Source organism: Rhinolophus hipposideros, assembly GCF_964194185.1.
Source record: "Rhinolophus hipposideros genome assembly, chromosome: 23".
Classification (NCBI taxonomy): Eukaryota; Metazoa; Chordata; class Mammalia; order Chiroptera; family Rhinolophidae; genus Rhinolophus; species Rhinolophus hipposideros.
The window spans coordinates 41,080,781-41,093,633 of NC_138069.1; the positions used below are offsets into that span (position 1 = coordinate 41,080,781).

Below are 12,853 nucleotides of genomic sequence, written 5' to 3' on the forward strand. Positions count from 1 at the left end.
GAAGAACAAGGCCAGGTACACGTACACATACGTACACACACACACACACACACACACACACACACAGATGACTTAAGGGACGGCCACTGCCCATGCATTTCCCATTTTGTCCCTCCTACATTTCGGAGTTCTTGTGGTAAGACATTAAATAATAGAATTATTTAAACTAGAGATTTTTTTTTTAAATGCAACATTTCAACATCTCCCTATAATAACATAAAAATAACACCATAATTTCAAAGTCCTAGAAGTCTCATAACACAAATCAGTTTTATTAAATGTTCAATTCTCAAAATTACATTTTTAATTATTAAAAAAAATCTCCAACCCCAACTCACCCTTCTGGACCCACCCCTCCAAACAAGGTGCTGTCCAAGAAGAAGCCAGCCCCCCGAAGTCCACCCTAAAAACAAGATGGCAGGAGGCCCCCAGAGGTAGTATGCTGGCATCAGCACCCACACAGCTCAGCCCTCATGCAGGGGGAAAGGAAGGGACATCCAACACAACAGGAAGGCAACGGGAACACGCAGCCCAACAGAACACTTTCTATTTTATCCCCACTTCCAAATACTCTGGGTGCCCACCCATTCCAGGATAGCAGACCAAACGCACACAGAGGCAGGCCAGGGCCTTCTCCCGGCGCCAGGCCCCCCCAAGTCAGGAATCATTAGGAAGCCCAAACAGTTTCACAGTGCCTGCCTCCCGACTGCTGTCATATTTGCCATCTTTGTCATCACAGGCAAATGCCAGCAGAGGCCTTTTGGGGTGCCAAGCCACAGTGAAGGTCGGGGACTCACACTGCACCTCCCACAGCTTGTCTCCTATAAAAACCAATATAGAGAAACAAATCAATACATTAATAATAAGAGACCACACTCGGTAAGTTCTTAGTTGTAGTAACTCGTTTAATCCACGTAGCAGCCGCATGACATAGATACAATCATTACCAATTTTTACAGAGAACACTGAGGGGCAGAGAGGTCACAAGCCAGTAGGTGGCAGAGCAGGAACTGAAGGCGGGCCGACTAACTGAAGAGCCTATGCTCTGAACCCCGATTCTGTACTCCCTGGAGAAACATTAAACAGCGGCTGGTGGCTGTTGAGCACCCCGCATGAATCAGACAGATTATCCTTTATTTCCACAAAGTATAATGAGCAAGACAGATAATGATTTTAAACCCCCTTTTATGAAGAAACAGGTCACTTAACAAGTCACACCTCAAGGAAGCAAGACAGCCCACAGATGAAGTGAGTCTCTTGCCAAAGCTACACATCCATCCGCTAAACCTCAATGCCTTGTAATAGAGTAATACATGCTCTTTTCCCCCAATTTCATTCCTCCCACTTGTTGAAATTAAACATGATTTTCGAAAGCTGTTATTTCTTTAGTCTCGCTTAACTTTTTTTCCATCTTAGAGTAAAGATTAATGTAGTAAAAGCATGTAGTATGTTGCCAATTTAAAAATGCAGCATACACTCAATACACTTCAAATTAGCCAACTGTGGTATGTACATATATTGCAATAAAGCTGTTTTATATGTATGTATGTATGTACATGCGTGCATATGTACGTGTGTGTTTGTGTGTGGAGGGTCGGGTGGAGGGAGGGAGAAGCAGTGAGAGGGAGGGAGGAAGGGAAAGAGGTTGTGTTTTGCTGTAAGTAATTCTACTTCAGGGACAGCTACGTCCTCACGACGCTACGACCTGGCAGTCTAGCACTCTGGTCTGAGCAAGGTTCTGAGTTACACAGCCATGAAGAACGGTTTCAGAACGTGCTACTCCTCTTTCCTTTCTCTTTAACTCCATGTTATTTGCTATGGGATTGGTCAACATATTTATACAGTTCAAGACAACCCGAGGAGACATGAAGAGGGCTAAATGTTTCCCAAATAACCATGTGGCTTCATAAACTTGAACATCTTATTGTTTATTGGAAAGTTTAACCTTTGAATGATAAAGAAGGTGCTGACGGTGTGGGACTGACATCACTGTTCCAGACCATCAAAGTTCCAACAGACTCATACGACGTGTGTGGCGGCTCTGAAAAGCTGGAAATTAGGTGGGCTGGGTTAAAATAAGGTTCTGTTTACGGGGCCTGACAAGTAAGTTCGCGAACTCGCCCTGGAAAAAATGCTACACGCCTCAGTGCTGAATATCCTACGGTCACCTTCGAAGTCCTCCCCTTGGGAAACTATGCACCGACACCAGCGCCTGGTCCACCCTTCAAAGCAATTTTGGAACTCTTTTTCTGGAATGGCCATCAGAGCTGTCGTCGTATTACCCTTGATGTCCTGAATGTCATCAAAATGTCTTCCTTTCAATATTTCCTTTATCTTCAGGTAAAGAAGTCATTGGGGGCCAAATCAGGTGAGTAGGGAGGGTGTTCCAATATAGTTATTTGTTTCCTGGCTAAAAACTCCCTCACAGACAGTGCCCTGTGAGCTGGTGCATTGTCATGATACAAGAGCCATGAACTGTTGGCAAAAAGTTCAGGTCGTCTAACTTCTTCACGCAGCCTTTTCAGCACTTCCAAATAGTAAACTTGGGTTAACAGTTTGTCCAGTTGGTACAAATTCATAATTAATAATCCCTCTGATATCAGAAAGGTTAGCAACATCATTGCAACAAGTTCGCAAACTTAATTGTCACACCTCGTGTGTCTGTGTGGGTGTGTGTGTGTTCACATGCAGGCAAAAGATACAAAGAAACATACCACAGTGCTAAAAAGAGGTAGATAGTGGGACCACAAATGACACCTTTTCCTTCCTTCTACTTTCTATATTTTAAATTTTCTATATTTTAAATTTAAAATATTTATATTTAAATATTTTATTTTAAATTAAAAGTTAATAAAATGCAAAATATTTTCCTCCATCACTTTCCTTCAGATTTGCCCCTGTCTCTCCTAACTCTCTGCTCCCTCATTACTGACTATCACAGTCCTATTAAGGAGATAAATTCATTTATGCTAATGCTGGTGAATTAGTAATGTGCAGAGATGAAAACACATGACAAGAAAAGTCCCGGTGGCCAGAGATGAACGACAGAAGATTAAGGGAGGGAGAGTTTTAGTTACCTGTCTCTACTTCAGCAATGTCAATAAAATGATCTTCGGACGCTGATGCCAGCATTTTCCCATCATGGCTAAAACTGAGGGTCCTCACAGGCCAATCCAGCCTGTAACACAGATTAGACATTAGAGTAACCCAGTAAGAGGGCACAATTTCACCCAAAATGAAATAAAATTCATTTTCCCAACAAGGAAAGTGCTGGCAGTTGCTTACCTGGAAAAGCACCTAACACACACTAATTCATCCACATCCCAGAGGCTGACCAAAGCATCTGCACTTCCTGTGGCAAAGTACTTCCCCATGGGGTCAAACTTGATACAGATGCAATTAGAAGGGTGAGCATTGATGGACTGCACCGGCTTCAGCTCTGGGTAGCTGAAAAACAAGACAGACAGCAATGAAACTGTGGGAAGAGGACTGCGCTGCTAAGATGGTAATAGGGGACATGAAGAAGAAAACTGAAATAAAACAGAATATCGAAGACTGTCATTCAAGAAAACTTTCCTGAAATAGAAATTTCAAACAACATATTGAAACAGCACACCACACACCTGAGAACATGAACCCAGACATGAAGACACATAGTAAAATTACTAGATTTAAAGAAAAAGAAAATTCGATTGTTAGACTTTTTGACAGTAACACTTCATGCCAAAAGAAAATGAAATAACATTTAAGATACACGAGAAAATATAAACTGAGGCTTTTTACGGCTAGCAAAACTAATTATTAATTATGAAGAGCTCAAATAGTAAGTGCAATATAATAAAACATTTATAACTTTTATAAGTATATTAAGTTATAGTAAGTATGAACTCAGGGAATATTGTTCCCATGAACCACCCCTTCCAGAGGAATCTAAAGAATGAGCTTCGACAAGAAAATGACTAGAGACTTATCAGCATAGGGCCAGTAGTGAGCATTACACAGTTTCTTGTAGAAACTGTATATAATTAAAAGGAAAAGTATAATATGAAATGGCTGTATAGTCTGACAATATATAGTATTAACTATTTTTTAAATGGAGGAAGAATGAGGAAAGTATATACAAAAACCATAATTTACTGTTTTAAATTAAGTAATAACACTGGTGGTGGTGCTGATTATTCTGAGATAAGTATATGTGTAACATGGGATGAGTAACCACGGGATATTCTAATGTCACTGCATCTCTGAGATCCAGAACACTCGGTTTGGAAGGAAAGAGATGTAATTGTAAAATTAAGAGGTTTAGTAAAATTTCTGTAGTCCTGAATTTTAATTGGAAGTTATCAGTATAAATTCACAAGGTATTTTATCTTTAAAAATACATAGATATATTTCGTAGCTCTGTCCCTTGGAAAGGTCTATAAACAATAACCAACCCATCAATACGGACATTCCTAGCTCTACTCTTATTTCCCCATAAAAATCGTCCAGCGATTTACAGAGAATTTTCTGATCAAAGGCCTTGGGCAGGAAATGTACAAGATGAAGTTGAAACATGTTGTCATACCAGAGAGCAAGAAACTAAAGACTACTAGGATAATACCCCCCACAAAAAAATGATTCAGGAATCAATTTGAAGAGGTTTCCATTGGCCAGTGATGGAATAATTTGAGTTTCAATGAGGATAATAATTATAATAGATCGAAAGACATCTACCATGCTTAAACACATGCGTCCATAACGATGCTTCTTAGCTGGTCATCTTTGAAGGTGATAGGACACTCATTCATTATCTGATGACAAAGGGAAAGAATCAAGGATTTATCCTGTCTTTCCGAAACAAACTATATTCCTGGGTAACCAAACAGCAGACGAGAGGAAGTGTCTCTTACATTCTGACAAATAAATAAGCACATGAAATCAGCAAAATCCAGAGTGGAAGAATCTCTACAGGTTAATAGCTTGTTTTTTTCAACAGCTAAGTTGTAAGGAAAAGAAAGAGATGGAGGGGGACTCTGAAAGACATACAAAAAATTTTTTAATGGGCAGAAGTAGAGTATCTAGAGATGCACACTTGGTAGCTAAAAGGATAAAAATCAAAATAGAGTTTACTTTTGAGGGGAAGGAGTTATGATTAGGATAAAGCCTATGGACTGACTTCTGGGGTAGCCAGCCAAGTACTATTTCTTAACTGGGTGGGGTTACACAGGTGTTATGCATATAACTGTTTATTAAGCTACACATTTGTTTTATGTGGCTTTCTATATCTGTTTTACTTTCTAATAAAAAAGCTTTAAAAGGAAGTTATAGAATCCCCACTGCCTAGAGAATAAAACTCAAGTTGCTAAGCATAGAATTCTAAGCCTCTCATCAGCTGGTCCCAAATTATATTTCAACTCTATCTTCCCATTTTCAGCCCCTCTCTTCAGATACCTTAACTGCCACCACTACCAGCAACCCTGATCTACAAACTACTCTCCAAATAAATCTTGCTCATTGACACCTATTTTGTCAATTGTGCAGTTCTCTTTTTGTAATTCTTAAAATTCTACTTATCTTTCAAGGTCAATCTCAGAACCTGCATCTTTCAACCCCCAACGCCCACAGTCAATGAGTTTCTTTCCTTGGGATTCCACAGCAAACTCCCAGCTAAGTTGTAACACAAAACCTATTTCACTCTGCCTTGCATTGCACACCCAGCATAGTAGAAAGAATAGAACCTGAAAGACCTGAATTTCAATTCCACAATTTCATTCATTTAAAGAGCAAATATTTAACGAAATCCCTACAATGTGAAGCAGGTATTAGGCTAGGCAGTAAGGATTCAACAGTAAACAAGTTAAACACATGGGATTTAAGTTCAACGGAAGATATAGACAGGTAAACATGCTATTACAATATAAAATGAGAAATGCTCCCAAAAGGAAGTACATAAGCCTCTAACCTTGGCAGGGAGAGGGTGTTGAAGATGGCTTCCCTGGAGGGAACATAATATTTAAGCTGAGATTTTAAGTGTACAAATGAGCCCTCATTCAAGGTGCATCACCAGCTGACTAGTGACTTCACTTCTCTGAAGCCCAGAGCCTCATCTATCCAATGGAAAGCACACCATCGACCCCTTAGAATTTCTGTGAGGACCCAGCAAAGTATAAGGTGCCTGACTCAAAGGCGCTCAACAGAGGTCAGGATCCTTTGTTACCATTTGTCCTTTAAGCTCCGTCTTAGTCACTCTGTATCCACCAGAACACCCAGCTGTTAAAGATATGACAGTCCCCTAAGCTAGGACCCCCTCACCTGAGGATGTTGATACAACCGTTGCCATTTGTCAGGAAAAACATGTTATTGTCATTGTTCCAGGAGATTTCATTGACCTCAAACTTGAACTGTTCCTCCGCTTTGGAACGGTGTGTCTTGGCATCAATAAAGGTCACTACGTCATCCTTGTTGCCTACGGCAATGGTCTGCCCATCGGGACTCCAGCAGATATTAATGTTCTCCCCTAGGAAACCAGGTAAATCAGTAAAATAACCTGTTTGCCCCTAATCCTCCAGAAGTTTATTTTGTTATCCTCGAAGGAAGACCAGAGAGATCACCAGAGCTCCTTCGTTAAGATCGTAGTCCATGGAAGGCAACCACCACCTAAGGATCGACCACACGCGCAGCACATTCACCTACAAATTTCCCCATGTGGTCCTCACAATACTCTATTGTCACGTTACTATCCCCAGTTTACAGGTGAAGAAATGGAAGATAAGAAAAATGAGCCAAACTGTCAAAGCTATGAAGTAATAGAGCCAAGATCTAAAGGTAAATTTATTCTCTTAACACTAGCCTTTCCCAAACTCTGGTCATTCACATGCCACTTTCACCAATTTTGTCCTATCCAGGTAGCAACTATGTTTTTCTTTATTGAAGAGTTTTTTTTAAAATTGGCTCAGAAAATTTAGCTTTCATTAGCAATAAATTCTATGAGCTGGTTCTTTTTTTCTAACAGACATTAAAACATACACAAAACCATTTTTTAACGTTCATCCACATACCACCTAAATCTCTTATGTATCACCCATTGTATATGTGGGGAAAGCACTGCTTCATTCCACCTACAGGTACAAGTCTTGTCAACAAAGTCCAGTGGCCCACACTGAACACATCCAGTAAAAATGTCATCAACTTATCTGATTCTAAGATGTATATTTTTTTCACATTTTATTATCTATAATGCATCTTAAAATGCATCAAATGCATCTCAGAATTTTTGGTATACATGGTTATTTGGAAGCTTTATTTCCATTCCTAATTGCACTTAAAAATACTAGTGCATCTTATAATCAATGACATCTTAGTCAATAAAATATAATAAATGAACTCAAGGTTTCCAGGACAGTATCTGAAGAACAGTCTATAAATAACCTGCGCAACTTTCAGGACATTTTCTCCCAGGCCACCAGGACCATCCAAGCTTCAGCCATTCTAGCTGAACAGCAGTTTTCCAAATTCTCCACGCCTCTGCACACACTCTTTCCTCCTTAGAGCTGCCGCACCTTCCCACCATACCTCCATCACCACAAACCCTATGTCTACTCTAAGAGTTTGCTCCAATTCTGTGAGGCGTTCCCTGTCTCCCCCAGACAGACTTAAGCATTTCCATTCTGGGTATTCACCTTGTAGACATCTCCATTATAAAATGAGCCATGTCATTATTATGTTAGTTGCTTTTTTTCTTTTTTTATGCATATGTCTCTCCCAGCAGTGAACTGTGACGTCTTTTCAGCTCAGGATGTCCCATAAGTAGCACAAGGCCAGGCACAGAAAAGTTATTTGGAAAATGTTTGTTGAATAAATATAAGTCGCTTGTCTTCCTATTGCCCTCTCTCTGAAGTCACCTTTTGTGTTCACAGTAGCAATGCATTTGGTGGTCCTCACATCCCAGATGCGAATGGTTTTGTCCCCAGAGGCAGTGACGAAGAGGTCAGGATTAGTTGGATGCCAACAAAGCTGGTCCACACTATCTCCGTGTCCCCGATAATTGTTTTCTTTCACCTGAAAGAAAAGAGTCCGGATGTCACTTCACACCTATGTACCTGCCCCCACGTGAAACTTCTTAACTTTAATCAAACCCAGGTATCTGGAGGCCAACAAAACTTTGGAGAATTTTAAAAAGCCCAGTCCTGCCAAGCCTCTTCCCCAAAACCCTTCCCGACCTCCTCCTCCCTCCCCATCGCTCTCGATGGACTGAGGCTCGGGGCCACATCCGCGCCTTCCTCCTCCTCTCTGCTTTTCCACCTTTACTCCGCTTCCAAGGTTCCGGAGGCCCCACCAGAGTCAACGGGGCCCTCTCACCCCGACGGCGCCCCACCAGGACCGGTCCCTCGCGCGTCCCGGGCAGCCTTCCGCCGGCCACGCCCACCGCCGGCCACGCCCACCGCCGGCCCCGCCCACGACCGACCACGCCCACGGCCGGCCCCGCCCACCGCCGGCCCCACTCGTCCCGCTCCCCACCCGCACGAACCCCCCCCCTCCTCCCCCTCATCCTCACACCTTCCTACTGCACGGACACCCCCGCCCCCTGACCCGCCCGTCCTCCTCCCCACCACACCCCTGACCCCGGAGCCCGTCCATCCCGACCCCCCGCATTCCTCCCCCGCCCCTCCCGGCCCGTCGCCCCCCTCCCTGGCCTGGGCCAGGCCCTGAAAGCTCACCAACCGGTCCTTCTCCAGCAAGAAGACGCTGGCCGTCTTGTCGAAGGACCCCGAGGCCAGGCGGCGCCCGTCGCAGCTCCAGGCCACCGAGTGCACCTTGGCGCTGTGCGCCGGGAACTCGCGCGTCTTGCTGTGGCCCCGAAACAGCTCCTGCATCCCGAGCACGTAGCGCGTCGGGCTGCTGCTCACGGAGCACCAGGGCGCCAAGGAGCCGGGACCGCCCTGGCCCAGCGCCGAGGGCCCCATAGCCGCCGCGGGTACCGCCATGCCGAGCTCCCCGGAGCCCGCGCGGGCGCGACCAGCCCGGCGCAGTCAGGCCCGCCGCCGCCGCCGCCGCCGCACGCATGCGCCAGGCGGAGCCGCTCTTCTGCGCAGCCGCAGTACGCCCGCCTGGGGAGGGGAAAGCAGTCCCGGCATGCAGCGCGCGGCGTCCTGTGCTGTTTCCAACAGTAGCGGTGCGGCTTTAAGTTTGCTTCTTAGTTAACCTTTACCTATTGCTTGGTAGGCATGTTTGTACCCCTGCGTGATCGAAGACGGAAACAGGCGCTGTCCTTGTAAACCTCAGTCCCCACGAGCGGAATACTGTTGTCTAGGGTCGCTGGCCACCCCGCAGTCCCCTCCAAGCACAGGCGCTGGACGTCTGGCCGGAGGAGGGCGAGCTGGCGAGCTCGGCCCAGGTGTGAGCCCAGGTGTGAGCCCAGGTGTGAGCCCAGGGGCTGGGGGCGCGGTGAGAAGGCGTCCGGACGTTTTTATAGATAAGCAAGCTCTGCTTTTCAAGGATACTATAGGTACACGATTATACATGCAGGAAATATAAAAGGTACAGAGGGAGAAGGTAAATGTCCTTATTCGCATCCCGACCTTAAACCACGGGTCCGGCAGCGTCCCGCGGAAGAAACCAGCGGGGAGCTGCCAGCGACAGCCGAGCCCCAGGGAAGGGCTGTGGGCGGGGGCAGCTCGGGGTGGTGAGCAGGCGGCTGGAAATCTGTTTACAGGCCGATCTTTTGTGAATTCGCAATGGTCTCCAAATAAAAAGTTAAAAAAAATACTTAAGGGCGCATGCACTTGGTAACAAGTGTAAAACACACAAAAGAATAGAGTGAAAGGTAAGTTTCCCTCCCTCGCGTGTCCCCCAATTCCCTTTGAGAAAAATAGTCTCAAATGACCTTGTGGACTTCCAGAGATAGTGTAAGTGTCAATGAGCACCTTGGGGGGGGCGGACCGGTGTGCTCATGTCCTCCCCCCGCCCCAAAAAGGGTTCCGTAGCATTCCTTACATATCTTACTTCTTCTCGGTATATGCAGATGTCTCATTCTTAATGGATGGAGTCTTTAATGATGTGGACGTGTAATCGTTTACACATCCGTATTCAACTGATTATTCGACTGGTCCCCTAAGGGACATTTGGTGCCCATGAATTTGCTCGTAGAACAACAGCGCAGTGAATATCCCTGTACAAACGTTACCGTGCACACGAGCACTTGTTTATTTGGACATTGCCCGACCCCCTGTGACGAGGTCCTAACAATCTGCATTTCCACCAGAGGCGGAGGGCAGTGTCACGAGGTCCTAAATACGAAAAGAGTCCGCATAGAAAGCACGTGCACAGCGCCAAGAGGGGCCCGAGGAAAGGAGCCCCTTTCCTTGTCCCAGTTCTCTTCCCTACCCCACTACACCCAGAAATTCTTAGAGACCCCGAAGCCTTTTAGACTCCACAGAATACCAATGAAGTCACTAAATTCTTGGGGTCGGAGACTGTGTGGTGTCTAGTTTTCCCTCCCGTTATAGTCCATTTTTATAGGCCCGCCTACCACCTCGCAGGAGCTGATTTTTGCTGCAACTCTGAAGGATGTTTTTACCTATGGGAGTCTTCACTCACAGCAGAATCAGGTCATAAATCATAATGTCAGAAATAACAGGATGTGTGAGGGAATTTCCAGGGGGTAAGGGAGACATCCTACAGTGAAGGAAGAGTAGATAAGGAAGGAGGGGGATTTGACATATAAGTCTTTTGATGGTGGGAGACTTTGGAGAAGAGGTTGGTGCTAAAGAAATCACCCCTGGCAAAGCCTCACCATGTAGGTGTGTGTCAGTCAGGATTCAACCAGAGAAGCAGACTAGTAGATGAGGTGTACTGTGGTTGTCCCCATTTCCGGAAGACTAGACACTAACATACCACCCCCGGCCCATTCAGCAGCAAAGCACTTTCCTGAAATTACTGGCAATGAGATGCCATAAACCCATCCAGCACTCACATGGGGGCTAATGAGGAAACTTCAAAAATTAAGTGAAAACACCCAACCCAAGAAAAACAAAATATTTGAGGAAAATTCTAACATCAGAAATGAAAAACCCCACACATCACAAAAGAGAGAAGTAACAGGGCAAACAGAATGTGACTTGATTCTTCTCTCCTCTGAGGGTAAAGAAACTGGCTGAGAACGTCTTACACCCGAGCCACAGCTCTGACCTTCACAAACCAAGAATTTGCTTCTTTTGCGTTCTGGTTCCATTGCGACAATCTCCTCTAAGGCAAAGAATGACTCACAGTCTAGTCATCTGAATTGAGAAAGGGTTACATAGTGAGTAAAAACACATGGGTTTAAAGATCGAAATATTTTCCCAGCACACCAAACAAAAGACTGTGTTATGTATGTTACAATATTAATGTAACAAACAGTAGAATTCAAGATGAAAAGCACTAAAATGGACAAATAGTGATATTTTATATCAATAAAAGAACGATTAAGAGGTACTGAATTTTTGTCTCATATCAGAGCTTCTAAATATATAAAACAAAATTTAATATAAATATCAGACTTCTGAGTTAAGATGATGAATTTTCTCCTTTAATACCTAATGAGATGAGCAATAAATGTTACACACACACACACACACACACACACACACACACTCACACACATCATGAACTTCAGCCAAACTAGACAGGTGCCCAAGAAAATAACCAGATTTGTCTGGAGCAAACGGAGAGGTCCAAATTAGCTCAGTTCCTACCTTCAACCTCACCACCCAGTAGCCTTTCTGGTGAATGGAGAAGCTCCTGAAAATTCTTGCTAATGCCATCACACCTAGGGTGATCCAGCCTGAACGAGAATCCTTAACTTTGAATCCTTAACTCTTCTAAGAAGTAGAACATATGGCTCCTAGAGAAGAATGGGGAAGGCAAACAACGGGACAACTCTCAGACAAAAGAGAAAATGTCAGTACTCCCCACTGAACTGGGAAAATGGCCCAAGGAAGAGGAAATCCAAGTGGACAATAAACTTTGAAAAGATTGCTTTCAAGTCCACTGACCAAAGGCCTCCAGGAACATATCCGTGTTTGAAAAGTTCGGTTTATGGACCTTGCTGCAGTAAGGGAGAAAGGAAAGTTCTCCGGAGGAGTTGTATAGGCCTCAGCAAGAGGACTCAAAGGGGAGGCTTCTCCCAGGATTTGGATTGTGCTGGATTATTCAAAGAATATTCTCTGAAGCAAATTATTTCTTTCATAAATATTTCAGTATGTATCTCCACCATTATCACATCTTAAAAATAACAAAAATTCCTTAATGTAATGAAATATCTCGTCAGTGTTCAAATTTCCAATTATCTTATAAATGTCATACTTCTTTTTATAGTTTGTTTGAATCAAGATCCAAATGAGGTCCACACACAGCTTTTTAAAATAAGTAACGTGGCCTTATACATTAAAAACAAAAAACATACATATCCCTTGATATAGTGACCCTAGGCCTGATAATCTAAGGCTGAATCTATGAGAATCTGTATGGCGGCATTGTTTGTAATGACAAAAATCTTGAAAACAACTTGAATGTCCATCAGTGGAGGAAGGGTGAATAAATGTGTATATCAATATTATGGATAACTCTGTTGCTATTAAAATATCAAGTTGTATCTGTAGTTACTAATCTGGTGTGTTGCCCTGATGAACTAAGCAAGAAAGAATATAGTAACCGAGGAATATATGTAGTTTATGATCTCACCTTTGTAAAAACAAATGCCAAATGCACAATCTTTCATATAAATTTTATATATGTATTTATTTATTCCAGGCATGCCAAAAAATGTATACACATTTTAAAAGATGTTATCTATGCTTAAGTGAAACAGGGCCCGGTTGGGACCCCCACAAAA

At 43.7% G+C, this 12,853-nt stretch overlaps 1 protein-coding gene across 2 annotated transcripts; it reads right to left on the bottom strand.

Moving 5' to 3' along the window:
- Window positions 1-237: 237 nt before the first annotated feature.
- THOC3 (THO complex subunit 3) lies at window positions 238-10,172 on the bottom strand. Of its 2 annotated transcripts, none has more exons than XM_081034835.1 (6): window positions 8,700-10,172; window positions 7,884-8,040; window positions 6,295-6,499; window positions 3,286-3,447; window positions 3,078-3,178; window positions 238-821 (listed from the first exon to the last, which is right to left on the bottom strand). In XM_081034835.1, exons 1-6 carry the CDS (start codon window positions 8,964-8,966, stop codon window positions 658-660), a joined length of 1,056 nt encoding a protein of 351 aa, XP_080890961.1. In that variant the 5' UTR covers window positions 8,967-10,172; the 3' UTR covers window positions 238-657. The 2 variants fall into 2 exon arrangements, with proteins under 2 accessions (XP_080890961.1, XP_080890962.1); XM_081034836.1 differs by lacking the exon at window positions 238-821 and adding an exon at window positions 885-2,049.
- Window positions 10,173-12,853: the final 2,681 nt, after the last annotated feature.

Bases quoted from the DNA above. Each gene is read 5' to 3' on its own strand.
- THOC3 (XM_081034835.1), bottom strand. From the start codon at position 8,966: ATGGCGGTACCCGCGGCGGCTATGGGGCCCTCGGCGCTGGGCCAGGGC. The intron at 8,041-8,699 runs GTGAGCTTTCAG...CTTTTCTTTCAG, and splicing joins TGCTGGAGAAGGACCGGTTG to GTGAAAGAAAACAATTATCG. The intron at 3,179-3,285 runs GTAAGCAACTGC...TCTGTGTTACAG, and splicing joins TGTGTTAGGTGCTTTTCCAG to GCTGGATTGGCCTGTGAGGA.